The following is a 20177-nucleotide window of genomic DNA, read 5'->3' on the forward strand; positions in this document are numbered from 1 at the left end:
GTGAAAAACTATTGACAGTGTTTGTTTGTGCTGGGCCCAGACTCTTCTTAGTGTTTATGTATCTGTGGCTCTGTGTGATGCAGATACACATGTGAAGCATCTGTCCGCTCATTCATGTTTTTGGTTAGCGGGAGGAAAGAGTCTCTCACATTAACATAGGCGATGCCGTCGACCTGCTTCTTTAAAGAGGTCATTTTTCTTACAGGAAACAGCTTAAACCCTCCATCGCACTAAGCCTGTCCCCCGGTACAGAAAAGGACAGATATGATGTGTCTCACATCTGCAGAAGCTCTGCAAACTTCCAGTAAAGCACCTTTGCTTTTTTGGCAAAACCGCGAACAAGACAGCAACCCTGTGCAAACCCATTACAGGACACCACTGGGAGAGCGAGCAGGAAGATGGTCCGCAAACTACTGCTGAGCCAGAACCGCGGCTGATGACAACAGCACTTCTAAACTTAGACGGCGTGCGTCTGGATACGCGTAAGTCCACACCACAGAAAGCTGCACATGCACAATCGCACACTCTAAAACTAACCCCCTCGCACGGACACTGGAATGCACAAACTTTTTCTGAGGCGCTCTGCTTGAGACCATTCACAGAGATGTTTTATGTCCAGAAAGTGAATGAGTCTAATGGTGTTCTGCCACTGTGTGTGCAGCCAGCAATTCAGGGTTTGATGAATGGGTAAACAAGTAGCTGTTTCAATATTGACTTCCAACATTTACATCAAATCACTCAGTAATGGTTTTACATATTTAGCGTCTTCTGGCCCGGCTAACAAATGTCTGCAGCAGCGTATTCCAAAGGGGATACGGTCAATGGCGTGATGCTGGGACGTGAGTCATGGCTGCCGGACTCCCACACAAACTCACAGTGAAGTCACATTCTCACCCCGATGATTAAAGAAGGTGTTGAGTCATTTACAGAAGTGTGTATGAAGTGTGTATTTGGCTTTCCGCTGATTCTGATTCTGAGGAATCAAAATGTTTCAGCATTCACTTACTGGAAATCCTTATTCTCAGCTGAAGAATTCTTTCCCTTACTCTGATTAGCAGTGTTGTAATGTAACAAAGTACAAATACACACTTTGTTATCTGTATTTCTAGCAACATTTACTTTTACTCCACTACATTTCCTCTAACTATCTTTGTTACCCGCTACTAGCAAATAAAACCAGAAGAAGAAGAGCTGGTAATGGAAATTGAATTGAATTGAATTAATGGTCTATATTTATATAGAAAACAATAAAGAAAGTAAAAAAAAAAAAAACAATAAAGAAAGTAAACATACTTTTTGCCACTACCATGGGTACCGCGGTGTGGCTAGTGGGAACACAAAATGTGAAAATGTGTTTTTAACTACAGTTCCTGCTAAACTCATTGGATCGCAGTAAAATTCGGTCAGATTAAAATTCCCAAAGGTTCAGATGTGCAAACTAAAGGCCCTCAAAGAGGGAGTGAGAGAAAAAGAAATGCTGATGATAAAAAGAATGATATAATAATCATCCTTTGCACCAGCCAGTGCTCTGACCCTAAAAAAAACTACCAAAAAGAGGCCATAAATAATTTTAATACTTGACTGTTGCTGATTATTCTTCCAAAAAAAAACTCCACGTACAGGCAAGTCAATATGAGAGGCACAGTATTTTTTAAATTTTTTAAAAAGTAGTGTTTGTGTTTTTGTGTACTCCAAGTGAAATGCCTGAAAACACTTAGTACAGTTGTTAGCTTCTCTCACATGGGCCTCGACACAAATCATCAGCCTTCCTGCCAAAAACCAGGGTTGAAAATCATGCAGCCAAACACAGTGCCCAAAGACAGTCCTCCACCAAACATAGTCGCTCAGTTCATGGTTTGCATTATTTATTTGCTTATTTAATAAATATATTTTTAAAAAAAAACTCGCTTGGGCTGAGTGGAAAGACTCAGAAGAGACGGATCATGTGTGCACAGTTGTTAAAAGACATGCTTTATACACACATGCATTTGCACCGGCACAAGCTAGTACTTCTTAAGAGTCTTTCTTTAAAGGAAAGCACTTTTTGAAGCCAGCACTCATGTCCTCCAGATACACCAGGAAATAATAATATTATTATTATTATTATTATTATTATTATTATTATTATTATTATTATTATTATTATTATTATTATTATTAATAATAATAATAATAATAATAATAATAATATTAAAGAAGACTCCTCATCCTTTTAGCTGCAGTCCTATTTAACATATTTAACGGCAAAATAGGAATTGAATCAAAGTTTTGTTAAACACATGTGCTGTGTGGGGACTGTTTCTCAATCTGATTACAATAATCTGCTTTGAATCTGTGTGTTTAAATTGAACTAAAGGAGAAAAATTCAAACATCAGCAATGGCAAAATAACGTCGTTTTTTCCTTCTTCAGTTTGCTTCTGGCTCTCCAGTATTAAAACAGCATCTACTCTTCTTTAAGTCGATGAAAAACCATCATCTCAATAACGTACCTGTTCATGTTTCGTGAGGCGTGTTTTATTGTGGATGTCAGAGGAGACGAGGTTGAACTGGTGCTTCTCAGCCAGTAACCGCAGTAAGATGACCACTGTCCGGCTGCCGCACTTCCCCACACGGTTATAAACCACCTGGCTGGGGAATGGGAGGACCTACACACACACACACACACACACACACACACACACACACACACACAAACACACAAACACATACAGAGAAGGGGAAAAGAAGGAAAAGTTCAACCGGTGGCACATTCATTGTGTTGCTATTATTCGTATAAAGTACAATTTGTAAAGTGTTTTTGAACAAGAGTGAGACAGGATGGGAAAAAAGTGACACCAAAAGTCATGGAGGAAAAACATGATAAAACTATAAGAAATTCATCCAATACTAATGCCACGCTCTCTTTTTTTGTCAGCCTTTGACCTGATTGACCTGAAAAACACTTTCTCTGGTATCAAATGAGCAATAAGTGTCCATATTTGTTTGACTGCAAAAGGACGACTGGACCAACTAAAACTAAAGACATCTACCATAATGTGTAATGTAGTCTTTTGCTAAAATGGATTTAATAAATCCATCCAGTTCAGTACTGAAAGTGCAGACATCGATATTGATAACGTACTGTATCGTACATTTTTCAACTCTCTCTGCGGATGAACTCAGCTGACTTTGGAATAATATTCCCTTTGAGCTAAAATACACACACACACACACACACACACACACACACACATGCATGTTTGCATCTGCTTTGCTCATATATTATATCCAAGCAATGAGTCACACTCGGCTGACTTCTTTGCAAAGTGTTTATGATGCAACAGTTTGGTGTCTCATCTCTCTCTCTCTCTCTCTCACACACACACACCATGTGCACACATCTTATTAGTCAACGCTTAAACAAGAGCCATGATTCAGTGAATGCGATTGTGTAAAGTCATATTTGTGACTGTAAATCTCTGCCTGTATGAAGACAGGTGACGGGAGTGAAGTGTGTTTCCAGTGAAAAACTCATTCTAGCACACGGGCAGCAAGAATGCACTAATTTGGCAATTATCCCCGAGGGCCCACGAGGTGTGCTCAAGTGGCCCCTGAAGAATGAAGGTGATCCGAGGAAGTGAATTCTACCGGCGAGAACAAGAGGGGCAGTTAAAAGAATTAAAGGACGCATGATGAGAGATAGGAAGAGGTCCTCTCAAAAGACATCTGCGAGATTACTCTTGAAGAGTGATTGAGATCTCCCACACACAACAAAGACAAATCCCTTCTGCTGTTGCTTTGAAAGCCTTTTCCTTCTTCAGATGAATCCTCGCTGTAAATCAGACGAGGGAAATGTGGCAGTGATAAATTCCCATTGGCATTTTCGGTCTGTAATAGTAATCGTACCTTTCCCGAGGGAGTTTCTGGATCTGGACGGACTAAATGAACTACTTCAGCGACTCATGGAGTGACAAATGGCTCACTGACGACAGTCCCGAACCAAGAAGTGGTCAGAGGAAACGACGTAACAAAGAGACGACAGAGAATTGCTTGGTATTAAGCGCTCCCCTTTTCCCAGAATCACTGGGTTTCACTTGAAGTCATTAAGAGAAACTGGATTGAAACAATGTGAACAGGTAGATTTTGCAAGAGAGGAAAGAGATGTACTGGAAAGACTATTCACTGGTGAAATAATCTCCTTACACAAGCTTTTACAAGTTCTGTTGACGGGCATGCTTCAGCTTGCATCACCTTATGATCATTACCCAAACCCGTCTTATACACTAAATGGTTTCATTTCCTAATTGTTCCCTTCACATCTTCATAAATAAAAAAATGTTTTATATTCGAGTCCGGTCGCGTCCAAGACGAACAAAAACGCGCTGGTTGTTTTCGAGCCGATAGGAAATGATTGTCTTGGACAGAGGTCCCGACATTCCTCGGTATGTTTCGAGAAAATACAAATGTCTCCGTTTATCACAATAATGACGCAGATTAAGTACAAGCTGTGTTTGCCTGAACAACATTCCCGACTGATGTGATGACAAATGACTGTGTCAGACCCATAACAGCCTGGTGTTTTGTTGCAAAGGGAAAATAATCAGCGATGCCATCACATGTCCAAATCTCCTGCCAGCACTGACAGCACTGAAAGGGCAACCTTTCACTTCCATCCCGCTCTGTGGAGCTTAGCTTTTCTGATGCACACTGTGAGAAGTGTTTGCAGTGGCTGCCCGGCACCAGATTCTGTCAATAGCCGATCCACGGTCTCAGAGAATGATTATATAAGAGTATTGTTTTTCACTGTGTGCCTGATCTGGCCACTCCCGCTCCCAAGAGTCAGACTGTTGTTGTTGTGTTTACTGATCTGATGCTGGTGAGCCAATATCAGCAGAAGGCGAGTGGTGCTGCACCTTTATTTTCTTGCTCAGTTCCTCTCCTTTTCCCTCTTCTTCTCTAGCACTAAAACATTCACTAGTTTTAAAACTGTTTATACGTGACCCTCTTCAAACACACATATAATTGTCTCCATCTCATGGCCAACGAGCTGGATTCTAATTGCACTGATCTTATTGTGTTCCCCTAAAACAAAGAAGCAGAAAAAAGAAAAAAGAAATGATTTAGACTCTGTTTTGCTGAGTTCTGATCTATAAAACCAAAAAACCGTGGGGCATGTTTTCGTCCATTAAATCAAGCTTTCGAGGGAGGGAAGGAAAGCATCTGAATATCCAAATAATTCAGAAAAACAAAAAAAAAATGATTTATAAAAAACAATAACAAACTGCTTAATTCAGAAAAAGCTGAAATACATTTTTAAGAAAAACTTGTGTGAATGCAACACGTCGACATTGGATTCTACTGCCTGCCACCTTCAATCATGTAACAACAAGTCTGAGAACATGCCGCAGACATATCACGAGGAGGAGGAGGAGGAGGACCACCGCACATGTAAGCTCATCTGTCTTCCTTTTTACAGTTCCTGGAAAGCCACATCCTTACACCACGGCTAACCTGCACTCTGCTTGGGAAACTGTTGTCTGGCTTTAGTTAAGCTCCATCTCTCTCTACTGTTAAATACTCATCCCACACTGAGCGGAGAACGGCGTGTTAAGGTTTCAGTCAGGACACGCCCGGAGGTTCACGGTGTCTCCTTGTATCTGTCACTTCATCTCCACACCCACCCGAGAGGCGGAGGGAGAGGGTCTCGCTGTTCTGAGTCGTTGTGACACAGTAGTTACCATGCGAGGGCTTATTTCGCGAGTTTTACACTTGTTCAAATGACCTAAACCTAAACATGTGACAAATGGAGACTGAAGGTCTTTTATTGGATTTGTGCATGAGACTAATTCAGAGCAAATGTCTTTCATTGTGTCGTCTGATTTCCTTCAATTTGGAAAAATATCTGCTCACAGCAGTGTCGGAACCTATTAACCTATAAAAAAAAAATTCGAAAAAATGACATGGCCTGAAGAAGCTTAATGTGGACAAGAAACATTACAATTGTGGTGGTTATAGACTGTTCTGTTTGGGATTTAGGCCAATTAAAGAATCAGGGAACACATCTCTTTAAAATGATTTTTTTAGAAACACGAGTAAAACACGCAGACATTCCCGTCATGCTCCCATACACAAAAAGACTCGCAAACTTTACTCCGAGAGCTGTGTGGTTTTTCCATGTGCTGTCATTTACGTTGAGCTTCCAACTCACTTTCTAATTTTTCCCTACATTCACCAGAGCCGCAGCCTCTGCAGCCTCTGCAGCCTCTGCAGCCTCTGCGTGCACACATGCTGCGCTGCGAGCACCTCTTACTGGAATTGCCGAGCGATGCCAGTACAATGATAATGAGATGACGACGATGAGAGATGTGGCAGGTTTTCCGGGGCTTGGCGCTGACATGGCATCAGCATGATTTTGTCTGCAGGATGAGACGAGGTGACGACAGCCATGGAACCGGTCAAGATCCACAGTCGCGGCTCATGTGTGATCGCTGACATTGGCTGGTTTTGTGCAAATGGAGAGACAGTCGAGCGTGTAATGCCAGCGCGGTCGCAAAAGACAGCTGCAATCAGATGTCATGTCACAGAGCCAGAGAGAGAGAGAGGAGGGAGAGAGGAGGGAGAGGCAGCAGTCATATTATTTGATTTCAAACAGAAATTCAGAAATAAACACTTGGATTATGTCAGTTATATCTTAAGGGACAGTGCAATCAAAGAAACTAAAACACGGACACCATCTGAAACGACGCGAATGCTTTTGACTTGAACATGTTATGACAACGACGCATTATGAAAGAATAGGATTCAAGGGTATTAGCTAGTCCAGTCAAAATAAAATTGATTGCAAACTCCACTCTTGAAATCACATTAGTTGCGCATGGTTGTTGATGCTCTATTTGTTACTTTACTGAAAAAAAAAAGGACATAGGATCATATTACATTAATTAGCTCAAAAAAGGGTGGATTTTTGACCTGGAATACCCTCAACAGGTTTTAATAGATGCTTAAACTCTACTATATGGAGATTAAAAGACAAAACCTGGGGCAAAACACATTATACATTACATATAAACATTTATATCCCATCAGATTTATACATCTCTCTGGTAAAGACTTTGATTAACTAACTATCATTATTCTAAATCTGCACGACTCCCCTGTGCTTCCAGGAGACTTCGCTCCTCAATTAAAATCCAACTTTTCAGCGTCAAAATTGGATCCAGAGCTTCTGTGTTTGTACGACAATGTAAATATTCTGATTCACTTGCCTCAGGACACAGTCAAGCTGCTACGCTCTCAACTCCATCTTCAATGGAGAATGAAATCAATAAAGATTTACTGAACTCAGTTTCCATTACATCTCCGCAGGCACTTAAATATTAAATGCTTGGCATCCAAGCTCGGGAATACAGTTCAGAGACTTTAGCAATAAATAATGAATTGGCATCGGGAGTCTGTTTTTAATTTAAAAGAAAAGTTTTAATGGCCCCATGGTTTGTTTCACATAAATGACATTATCACCGTTATCTGTACTAAACAAGCACTGCAGTCGGATGGTTTTGGCTTCGTGGCCAGACCAAAGTAAACACGTGGCTGTCAAACAAAGCCCACATGTGACAGCTGGTCACGCCGACCTCGAACACACGCGTAACCAAACTAAACCAAGTCTCAGGTTAGCTGTGAAGCAGAGTAAAATAGGTGAGAAATAAGGTAAAAAAAACAAACAAACAAACAAACCAAAAAAAACCCCGACGTGGCGATCTATCAGAGAGGATAATGAACAAGCTGCAGACGGAGGAGGAAAGCAGCTGGGAGGAGAGAAAGATGGAGCACAGAGACGAGATAGTTATGCAGACGTGCAGCTGGATGAACACAAGGCTCCTGTGTCACTGCTGTGTGTGAGAGAGAAACTGTTCGGAGCATTACTGTAGCACTGACGCTGGCTCTAGTTGGCATTTAGAGCCCCTACACACAGACCTAACCCTTATCCTAACTGGACTCAACTGGCTCGGAAACAGCACATCAAAGACAGAGATTAGACAAAACGGGGACAAACGACAGTGATACATGACAAAGATAAGACATTAAGAGACGGAGGGAAATACTTACTCTAGGAGCAGGGGGTCCGTGGTCATCCAGATATGTAGATTCACCTGCAGAGGAGAAGATGCACCAGGGTTATTAAAATACTTAGACGTCTTACAAAGAAAGCGTCTGGGATATTTATTACATAACGTACAAAATCAACTATTTTATAGAAACACAGAGAAGTGAGCTGTGTGATGCCCGTTTGATGAGGAAATGTGCAACAAGAAGTCTTTGCTGCTTTTAGTCAACACACTGAGCCACTTCAGTGAGGCTGAGAAAACCAACAGAAACGCAACTATCAACAAATCTGGCCATTTGTTGTTTCTCAGACAAACTGATGTGTCTTCACTTGTTGATATTTGAAAATTCTGTTCAATTGCTAAAACATTTCTGCATGTGCAACTCATGTGACAGCGTTAGAAACTACATTTTATGGAGCCACATAAAACTAAAAGCTTCTTCTTCTTCTTCTCCTGACTTTTGGCTAATCTTCTGTTTGCTGTCGCCAGTGTCACATTAATCAGATTCAGTCAGTTAAAGTTAATTCTATTCCAGGGACTCGCATCACGCGACAGTTTGAGAAACAGGTGGCACCTCATTTCAAAACGTCCTCCTCCGTCTTCTGCCACAGTCGCCCAAAGAAAACAGCATCACTCTTCTCCATTGAGCCAGTCGACGTAATGAAGCAGAGCTGGAGCCCATTTATACAATATATATATATATATATATATATATATATATATATATATATATATATATATATATGGAGCACTGTTTTATGATGAAACAGTGGAATTCATTCACCACCGCGACACAATAAAGGAACCATGCCTGCCTCTCAGTCTATTCTCTAAAATCCAGGCCGTGGCTTCACACAGATAAACAACCTGTTTAGACACAGGAAGACGACACATCACTTCCTGTCACATTTATAGCTTTCAGGTGCTACGTACGTCCAGACAAAAAAAAAAAGGAGAGACAAATTGGACTGTGAAGGGGGATTAAGCTTTGAAAAGAAGCAACAAGGCACCAAGGAAAAAGTCTCTGTTTCTTTGTCTGTGAAATGTGATCCATCTCACTTTTCTGATGAAAACTGCAAGACGTCACACACACACACACACACACACACACACACACAGTCTCCCACATGGCGAACATGTAGAGATGTTATCATATCCTTGTGCTGGAAGTGTATTGCATGACTTTGTAAGTACTGTTTATACTTGTATATCGTGGTGCGTAAGCTTTGAGTAATTGGTCTAACACCGAGATGCAATCTGCTTTGCTTTGGCTCCGTTACAGTTTCATGCACGCACATGTGCATGTATGCATACACACACACACACACACACACACACACGCAGTGCATAGAACCTGCGTGGCTTCCTGTGGATGCCACGGCTTATTAATCCATCAAGTGCGTCATGTTTAAATAGCGACACAGCTGCACTATGACCCACCTGAGAACTTTTTTTTTAGACTCTTCCTCATCTTAGCATCTGTCTTTGTCTCGCTCTCGTGGCTTTACACGGTTTTCCTGAGGAATGCTGAGAGAGGCATGTGTTTGCAGCTTTTCTCTGAGTCATCTGAGGTCATGGCAGGGCGAGGATGCAGAGAGGCAAATATCTCGGTTCCTTCCTCTCCGTCATCCATCAAGGACAACCAAGTCCAGCCCCGCTACGACCTCCAACCCCCTCTCCACCAGCGTGTGCTTCTCATTAGTGCTTTGGATAGAGGATTGGAACTCATTTTTCCCAGCGCACATGGCTTGTAAAGGCTGACAGCTGCCCTCCACTCCCACCACCGACAGAGGGAGAAAAATAAACTTTAACGGCCACTGTATATGACACTGTAGTCATTGACCTCATTGTCCTCTGATTCCCTGTGCGAGGTCAGGGAGGGGAACTCTCGTTTCGACCTCAAGAACCTACAATGAACACTCACACTGCTATTTGGGTGTGTGCACCAACAGCTTCACTTCACTGTATGTGTTTGACATGAATATGCTCCAAAACAAGCTCATTACCGTTTATTTACACTGACTGGGGTAAATCTGAGTCGAAATTGAATTAAAACAAGAAGTTAATGGATATTCAAATGCCAACATATACAAATTCACCTAATCATTCCCTACAATCCCCTACATGTATGTCTATTTATTTTATTTTATTTTATTTTATTTTATTTTATTTTATTTTATTTTAATTCTATTCTCATTTCTTAACTGAGCTGTTGTGAATGTGTGTTTCCCCCCTGGGGGAGGAATAAAGTCATTCAATTCAATGAGACAGTCTGCACAGTGCCACAAAAGCAATGACTTCCAAACAAACTAAATAAACCCTTAGAACACACAGTATTTAGGATGCTTTTTTTTTACATTACTATGTTAAAACATATGTACAGAGGCTATAAGAATGTGCAATATAGAGTGTCTTATATCCTTTTTTCAGCACAACCTATAATCAGATAAAAAAAAAAAAAATTTTCACCAACTATGTAATCACACTTGAACAAAAAGTAATAATAAAAAAAATTGATTTGGTGAAATTTGGAAATACATCATTTTTATGAACAAAAACCAAATACAAATGGTCAATTTTGTGACCTTTGCACAACTCTTCCTACTCCAGGGTTGTTGTTCTTTAAATATGTGATGTAAAATGAATCATAACATTGACATGTCACCTATAACCATGTGTATTATTCCCATGGTCATTCACCAACAGGTTAAACTACTAGAGAAACCTTTTTGAAACACTATAGGAAAAGATATTAGAATCCAAGGAAGCCATAAACACAGCACTGTTTCAATAAATGTCTTCATACCTCCAAAATGACTCTTAATGCTGTAGTATATTATGCACCAGGGCTGCAGGTAAAATACACCAACAATGAAGAAGAAGATGTGGAGCATAAAGCTGAAAACTCCAAACACACGAAGAAGAAGAAGATGGTGATGATGAAGATGGTGATAGCAAAAACAAAAGCAGGAGAGATGGAGCGAGGACGTTATCATTTTTTCCAAAAGTTGTGTATTAGTTAGTCGTATACATGTGGGACCTACGGCCTGACCACAAACTCGAAAAATATCGAAGAACATGTGGTCATGATATACTGTAAATCAACATGATATAATCTGAGGCAAACACAGGCACATATGTTAATCCTGGTCATTAATGGCCAAGAAGAGAAGCGGTTTACTGTGGCAGGGCAAAGGTCTCACTTAGGAAGTTAAGAAAGAATTCACAAATTAAATAAAGGTCAGTGCCACCTTTGAAGTGAACCCATCTTCAAGTTCATGGTGTGTGCGTCAGTGAGTGAGTGAGTGAAGGAGAAACTCACTGCAGTGGGGCGATGCAAAGGCATGCAGCTGATTGGTTAATTGGATTACTGTGTCACAAGATCTCCTGCCTCTCATTAAGAACGACTGCACAGCCATTGTGAGGTACAATTATTTAATCAATACTAGCAACATGGACCACATGAATCATCTGTGGAGCCTTTGAGCCCCAGTGAGGGGATTCTTCAAGAGACACCAAACACAAACAAGGCACAAAAAAAAAAAACACAAGAGAGCTCTCCAAATCAACACGATATAAATTGTCGAACAATACGTGCAATTTTGAAAGCTAATAACAAACATCCTTCAGCCGAGTGAGTTATAGAGCGGAACGTAATGTGAATAAAGCCAATTACTCGATTGGATGTTATTTTCCGCGGGATTCAAACACATGTCGGGAAGTCGTTACGAAGAAGAAATCTGGTGAGAGGCAAAAAACTATTATTCTCACAAGTTTCAGGACAATACACGTCAAGCCACTACAAATCATCTTCAAGCATCACATGTGATGAGCCTCAATTCACGCAGCCAGACCCAACACACACACACTCAAAAACAAACAAAGCCACCACAGCCACCTCATTAGCGGAGTTGATTTTTCTTTTTCTTCCTCCGTCCAGTGAAAGCCAAGCTGTCGACTTTGAAAGTTGACTTAATGCTATTTCAGATTGATCCACATTATTATAGACCGCTGTGTAAATCCATATTTCTGCCATTTCACCCAATGGAAAAGAAATGAGAGATTATGATGTCTGACAAATGCATAATAATGACACAAATGTATGTTTTTTTTTGGTGTTAAATTGCAAAGACAAGATGGACACAGAGGAAAACATAGGTGAATCGTTTCTGCTGCATCCTTTGACCAAACCAGACCAGGATAATTCCTCCTTCTGGAATTCTCTCCTTGGTGTTGGCCTGCGTCAGGAATGCTACAGTAAGTACAGAAACTTCATAAACATGTATTTAGAGCATCCACCGTTTCATTTGCTTTGTGAAGTTGGCAAGCTGGCTAAGTAGACCTTAGGAAAGAGCACATCCCAGAATAGGCTGGAGGTGGGAGCGGAAAACCACACAGGAATGGCCGTTGAGTGGAAGGCCAGGAGGACAGGAGCCCGGACTGACGTTAAAGGAGCCCTTTGCTTTGCTGTGGGTCACGACTCAAACGCAAAGATGGAAGGTTACAGAGCTCCTGCACCGGAATGTGCAACAAGTATGCGAGAGGAGATTACAGGTTTCTCAGCCTGCGAGGACTACACTTTCTCATCCTCAACCACATCCTGCTGTAGTTTCTTTATAGACCAAAGGTGGAAATGAGAGAATAAAGAGTTAGCATTTGTTTCATGTCCTTACTGACCTTGATGCAGGAAAAAAAATCAAACATGAACAGAAGGGGGGGGGGGGGGGGAAGAAGTACAAGTAATGACATAACAGCAGCCTGATCCAGCTGTGTAAAACACACCCAGTTAAACTGAGAGCGTATCTATGGTTAAAGGCCTTGCTAAACATTCAAGCCATAATAGAGAACATATGCAAACAAATGTGTGTCTGTTTCTCTGTGAGATGTGTGTATTTGTGTGTGGTCACCCAACCCTTTGATTTCGACAGTGGGAGTGGCCCTAAATTAAGACGCGTACAGTAGCTCAGCCCATCTGCCTAATTACAGAGGGGAGTTAAGCTAAGGGTCAGGGTCTACACCCACTACTACTACTACGCCCTGCTCCTCATCACCCCACAGAATCAACAATGCCCCTGCTATATGTTGTTGCAGGTGTCCCGAGACCAAACCCTGGCAGGGAGGCTAATTTGTGGACATACTGCTGCCCTGAAATTTTGGTTGCTGCAAAAGAGCAGGAAAGGCAGTGAGAACATAGACACATGTATAGAAATCATATGTCCACGGGGGTTGGAAGACGTTCGGGTGACTGCCGGTGTGTTATTTGTGGACACCAGTGGTTGCTAACTTATATACCGGCCAACTGGAACGTACCACTAATTGAACCGGGCCCAAAATAGAAAGCATGCTCTCCAGAAAAAGAAACGCTTAATCATTTCCAATGCTTCTGTGAATCACAGAGAAAACAGTGATGATTCATCTAAGCCCTAGGGAAATATCCACGCGAGTGCCTGCATCCCCTGACTTCAAATCAATGAACTGACATTAAAGAGCAAAATCTGACACTTTGAAGTCTTTAAATCAAATCTAGCAACTTCTTCCTCAACCATTTCAGATAATAGTTCATGAGTTATGCATGTGGCCACTAGTGCATTTCCCTGACTGGCGACTTCCAAACCACCATCAGAAGATTTCACACATGAGCAAGTAAATCCATACACGGGAACCCCAGCTGAGTCGTCTGATGTCTTAAAACTTGAAAAGCAGACTGAATGAGGACAAGCAAAGTGCATGAAATCAAATGAAGTAGTTGGAGCATGCAAAGCAACCATGTGAGGAGCAGCAGAACATAACTCCTTCCACAGGCCCTGAGGCCACACTGCTGCTGCTGCTGCTGCTGCTGCTTCAGGACTCCTGAATTTAAAGTTTGAGGAGGATTCAGCAGAGACACCTCTCTCAGGTGTTGTGCTACAAACAGTTCTCTAATTGTCTGATTGATGTGATATCATTTAGAGAGTTTTTCTGCGCACTGATTTCCTACACATTGTTTTTTTTGACCTGGTGTGAACCCACTCTCCTCTCTATGAGCCCTGAAATCAGACCGCTCTGACGTTACAAAATGAGCCGTGAAGTAGAAAATTGGACAACAAGAAAACACTAGACGTCTGACGCCACAGAGTCAAAAAAAAAAAGAAAAAAGAAGGAGCTCATCACCCAGAGAGGAAATGATGCGGCGAAATTACAACTCTTCCATTTGCTATTGCGTTCCTGCGTGGAGAGAAGAGATGTTGCGACACGACGCCACAAAATATTGCGAAACTACGGGACGTGACTCTTTTCAGGGGTTCCTGGTAAACTGCATGCTCGGTCGGCTCTTTCCGCACGTCCGTTGGAGAGACCACCAGAGTGAGCTTGTACGGATTGTACGTACCTCGTCTGTGCTTGTGGACACGTGGGTACGACACCAGCTGTCTCGCTAGTCTGTCCTTATGGATAAAGAGCCGGGCGGTGGCCATTTTGACCGACCGGAGATTTTTGCCACACATCCCTACAAAAGAAGTCAAATGGAGGGGAGCTTTTAAGTTTAAACAAAAACTTAAGCGGCATCCACGAGGGGAAGACTTCACACACAAACAGAATAATTAAAGATGCTAATAATAGGAAAGGACAGGAAGCCTCAAAATATATTGATGTGTTTAAACAATCATTCATTACACTGCTGTGGTGCCATGTCCTGGGTTAAAGTGCACATTATGTCGTTATGTCGGCACAAAAGGAACACACATACATGTTTTGTGTCTAAGATAAAAATGTACCAGAATCCATGTTATTGTCGAATATTTAGAGATTTAATGACAGACCCATGTGCGACAACAACAGACAACAACAACAACAACAACAACAACTTAAGCTGAAGCCAAAACCATTACAAACTAACCGCAAACTGGGCAACTACCACCTCTGCTTTACAACATCTCACAAAAACACACCATATGTGGAAGTTTGCTACAGATACGCTTGTTTTTTTTTCATGTAAGAAAAAGAGCGTGTTATTGTTCACCTGACAACATGCAGACTTCCCGCACTCCCTGACAACAAAATGCAAGTAAATGTACAAGGATGTCAAATAAATCTCGTGTTAATTACAATAGAGTTCGGTCTCGACAGCTGAACTAAATATAAATTAAAATACCTACAATTTAAAGCGCATGCTTTTTGTTGTTTATTCCAGTTTCTTCACTGCGTCCTGACCTTCTTTTTTTTTTTTTTACCACCACATTGGCTTGACGACAATGGGACCAGAAGGCTCTGTCTGAGTGAAAGCTGCAAAAACACCCGGCCTTAGTTGCCTGTTTACAATATCTATCACTTAAGCCTGAGTTTGAACCAAACTAAATCAGTTTTTAAGAATTCCTTGTTTTCATTTTGCACGTGACGTAAACGTGGTACTCTGAAGCCTGCTCCTTTATTTACTCCTTTATATGGTTCCCTTCTTGGTAAAGTGGTTGTGCCCATGCAGCCGATCAGGAAGTGCCTCTCTTGTGAAACATCACAGTATCTGACGTGAGTTTTTTTTAGTTTTTTTTTTTACGAGAAGCAGACGCAGAACATTTCCCCCAAAAAAACCCAGCTCCTATGTGTGCTTAAATGTAGCTGGTAACCATTAGCAAGAAAAGGCCGCAGGAATTGGTAAAGCAATGTGTCATTACAAGTCCTTTCATCATGACAATGACAACAGAAAACAGACAAACAGCCAGCTGTGGAAACTCTCAACATCTACCACCCTTGTCTTAAGATTCAGCTGAGTCACCTGCTATAGATAGACCTGACGAGCTGGGTGTGTGTCGTACCGAACTGCAGAATCATCACCAATCTAGATTTTGTTATGGACTGTTGGTGAAATCTCAGCATGTATTTTTGAATTTCTGCTGACCTGTCATGGTGTCTTTTTCCTCTTCTTGTGCCCATGAATAGGCTAAAAAAAAAAAAAAACAGCCTTCATGAACGCAGAGGGGGAGCGACTCCTGCTGTTACAGTATATGTGCTTTGTGCTTTGTGCATTCGACATAACAGCCGACACTGGTTCATAATAGTCTGCAGAATATCTACTACTGAGCATCGACTCCGTATCTGCTTGTTTAAGGTTTCACGCTTGAAGAGAAAACCTGCACTCTGCTCGATCCCTGCAGCACAGAGCGGCCGTCTTTGACCCCCGCAGCCAACACATACACACGGCGGAGGACCAACAATCACATCTGATGAGTGATTCACAACTGGAATTAATAATTGGGACATTTTGGGGAATACACAAGGAAATCAACTCCTCTAACATCTGGCTTTGTTCAAATGTAAAAGGATGGGGGGTTTTTTCAGTGGAAACAAGGTAAGAATGCAAATAAGTGAAAATGTTGCCATGTCAAGTAACTCACGTTTGTGTTATTGTGGCTTCTTATAACTAATAATAAAAAAAAAACACATAGCCAGACACGCACACATGCAGAACGTCTGTCATGCGTAAATCACCAGTGTGCAGAAGAGGAAGGGGCAGAATGGGGGCAAAAAGAAAAAGTACCATATGAAGGAGGGATCAGAAAGAGTCAGTGAATTCCTCCAGAGTAGCAGAACTCCTCTGTGTTTGTCATGTGACACAGGAATCCGATTCAGGAAAAAGCAGCTTTTGCGGGCAGCGTACAGCACAGTGAGGAAATGAAAAGAAATTCAGACGGAAGGACGCGCCAGAGAGGGTAAGGGTGAGAGGGAAAACAGGACCAAATTGTTTTCAAATCAGCGTGCGAGTCTTTTGCAGATGAAGAAGAAGAAGAAGAAGAAGAAGAATAGCCGTATATGGCAACTGGGGCTTTCTCAATGTCCTGAAATCCCTTCAACAGAGAGAGAAAAGTAATGATTTCAGCAGGGACTACAGATTTATGTGCACACTGATGCAGAGACAGAAGCTTGGACAGCCTAACCAAAGCCTTATCCCTTAACCTTAACCCTAACCCTAACCCTAACCAGTTCATGTCTAAGCCAAACCACAGAGCTTATCTTAATCCCAACTTCACACATGCATTGATTGAACAAACATACTTGATGTTTCCTGAAAATAGGAAACTAACTCAGGCTCATGACTAAAGAGAATGTTGGCTGAAGTGTGCAATGGATTTTTTATTGCTTCCTGACACAGAGTGTTGGCTCGGGGGTCTCATTCAGCTGTGGAAAAGACCCCTTTATTATGGGTGATGGCAGGAGACACACACACACATCCCACTGCATATTGTTAAGCAACGGCAGGATCCTAATTGTAACAATGTGTGTGTGTGTGTGTGTATGTGGTGGTGACCATGTGTGAATGTCACACCCGAAGGGGAAATCAACTGTTGCGTCTTAAATCTCAGATCTAATCTCTTTAGTCTCTGGAGCAGCAGCAGCAGCAGCAGCAGTCCTCATCAGACTTTGCTCACCAGCGAGCGCGGCAAGGATGGCGCTGCAGAACAAACAGACGGCATAAAGAGAGCCTGTGTGGTGCGAGGTCTCACACTAGAGTGAGGGACAGATGAGAAGGGGGCTGATGGAAGAAAGAGGGGAACAAAAAAATCTGTGGAATCCGTGCGACAAAGGGGTGACAGTAAATTAATTTGATGCAATGATGCGCTTGCAGCCCGACTGCGGCTGTAATGGCTTCATAGACAGCCATGTCTGGGAATATTTCCACGGAGGGGAGAATTCGAGAGCTGTGGATCCACTGAAGTGTGCTACTTTTCTCATGGGCTCCAACAAAAGAGCTTTACAGAAAACAGCACAGAGATGACGCAGTACAGACATAACTACACGTGTTATCGACATATTTGCAATCTCATTTAGTGCGGAAATAACAGTTAGCAAAAAGTTTGAACTTTTGCTGCAACGATATCAAACACACACTTGCACCAGTGCAGAAGTGTCCGAAAGAAAAACGCAAAATGAGGTTTGACAGTTTCCTCCCACAATGACTCCCAAACATAACTGTAGCAATGGAAATTTCATAAATAGACACGTTGGCCATAAACCGAGAGCAGCAGTCAGGTGCCAGAGTGAGAAACAAAACGCTTCCAACCACCGGTGACAGGAGGCCAAGACTATAGTTGAGGACAGATCTTTCCCCCTCAACGCCAGTGAGTTTTCCACAAATCCTCAATTTCTGATTTGGCTTAATTTGACTAAATTCATCATCATTATAATCATATTTGGGTGATATTTGTCTTACCTAATTACTGCTCGGAAAGAATCAGGCTCTTCCAAACCATCACTCTCTCCATTGCTGACTGTTTTCCACACAGCAGTGTTGTGGATTTGCTTGTATAGTGTATTTATTTATTTAGTTGTGTGTTTTCTGCAGACTCTGTAATTCATAACGTGGTACTTTTGAAACCTCTGATGTACGTGCTGACAGCATTACATGTATACGCAGTGTGTGTCTTTGTGTGTGTGTGTGTGTGTGTTTCTCACAGTAGAATCTGCAGAACCAAAAAGTGCTCACTAATTACACAGTAGATGGTGGCAGAGTCCTGGCCTCCTTGGCCTGCTACATAAATACTTATTTGACAGAAGCTGCTGTCAGGCTGCATTCTCAGGTTGCAGCTCTGGTCAGTGCCAGGTTAAACCACTGGACTGGACTGGACTGCGAAGCTACCACTCCCTTGTTTTGGGTTTGAGCTTCCAGGATATGCTGTACTCTACGTGCACGGCCACAAAGGTCAAATGGACCACAAACGGAGACGGGTGCGGAAAAAGAGCAGAGATTTGAATTTGTCCGTGTTCAGTGGCATGTGTGTATATGAGGAATGGAATGAAAGAAGTGTGTGTGGCTTAAGCATGGGCACAATGATGATGATGATGTCATGGGGTCCAAGGTGATCTGCTGCAGATGTACATCCCGTGGCGTCTGGTAACAGGCACTGTGAAATGTCCTTGTGAGCACACACACACAGACATAATACATTCCCTAGTCCCTTATTCTAACCTTAACCATCACAACTAAGGGCTCAACCTTTCCCCTAAGCCTAATTCTAACCCTATATACCCCATATAAAACCAGGTCTTAACCCCCAAAAAGCCCTTTAAAGATGCGAGGACCAAGCCGAGATGTCCTCACTTTGCCAAAATGTCCTCACTCTGTACGGTTTATACAATGTTTTGGTCCTCACAAAGCCACACATACAACACACGCACACGACGCGCCACTTTCTCTCAACCTTCATCAGGTGCCAAATGAAGCGCATTTGCCGTGTGGCGAGCACATGTTCAAGATGGTGAAAACGAACACGTCATATCTTCAACAGAGCCTGCATAAAAACATGTGCAATGAAACCTTGGGCAATATGGGGTAACTGTAGGTGACTATGTATACATGTATATGTGTGTGTGTGTATATATATATATATATACATATATATATACTGTATATATATATATACATACATATATACATATATATACATATATATACATATATACATATATACATACATATATACATACATACATACATACTGTATATACACATATATATGTATATATATATATACATATATATGTATATATATATACACATATATATGTATATATATATACATATATACATATATATGTATATATACACACATATATACATATACGTATATATATATACATATACACATATATACATATATATAAATATATATATACATATATATAATATGCATAGTTCATTTTTATTCTATATTTTATGGTGTTTGGTACCTGGGGTGTTTTTCTTTCCTGTCTCCTGTAAAGTGTGACTCTAATTTTAACAGTGCTGTGTATGGATGTTGGAGCTTTTAATTTCCCAGAGGGAACCTCCCAGAGGGATTAATAAAGTCGTCTGTCTGTCAGTCTGTCTGTCTGTCAATGTAGCATCACCATGTTTCTACAGTAGCCCTGAATGGACAAAACACTGCCTCTGTATTGGTCTGTTCATATTTTTTTAACATGACCTAAAGTTCATTATTGGCTCAGAAGAAGAGAAGGAAAGTGGGTAATGTGTCGGTTGCAATCTGCACCCTCACCACTAGATGTCACTAAATCCTACACACGTTCCATTGATGTTTACACTTGCATAATCAAAAACATGTTTGCAGGGTTTGGACTCAACCCAT

At 41.5% G+C, this 20177-nt stretch overlaps 1 protein-coding gene across 2 annotated transcripts in view; it reads right to left on the reverse strand.

Moving 5' to 3' along the window:
• The window catches only part of usta (uronyl 2-sulfotransferase a), a 49576-nt gene that overhangs the window by 12227 nt on the left and 17172 nt on the right, over positions 1 to 20177 (reverse strand). Inside the window, exons 2-4 of one of the 2 annotated variants that reach the window (XM_058614419.1) lie at positions 14453 to 14569; positions 8087 to 8130; positions 2491 to 2646 (exon numbers count right to left, since the gene is read on the reverse strand). In XM_058614419.1, the coding sequence (XP_058470402.1) occupies positions 2491 to 2646; positions 8087 to 8130; positions 14453 to 14569 (317 nt within the window). The remainder of the gene's footprint in view (positions 1 to 2490; positions 2647 to 8086; positions 8131 to 14452; positions 14570 to 20177) is intronic. The other variant, XM_058614420.1, reaches the window with a different exon arrangement.

Source organism: Solea solea, chromosome 17 (assembly GCF_958295425.1).
Source record: "Solea solea chromosome 17, fSolSol10.1, whole genome shotgun sequence".
NCBI lineage: Eukaryota > Metazoa > Chordata > Actinopteri > Pleuronectiformes > Soleidae > Solea > Solea solea.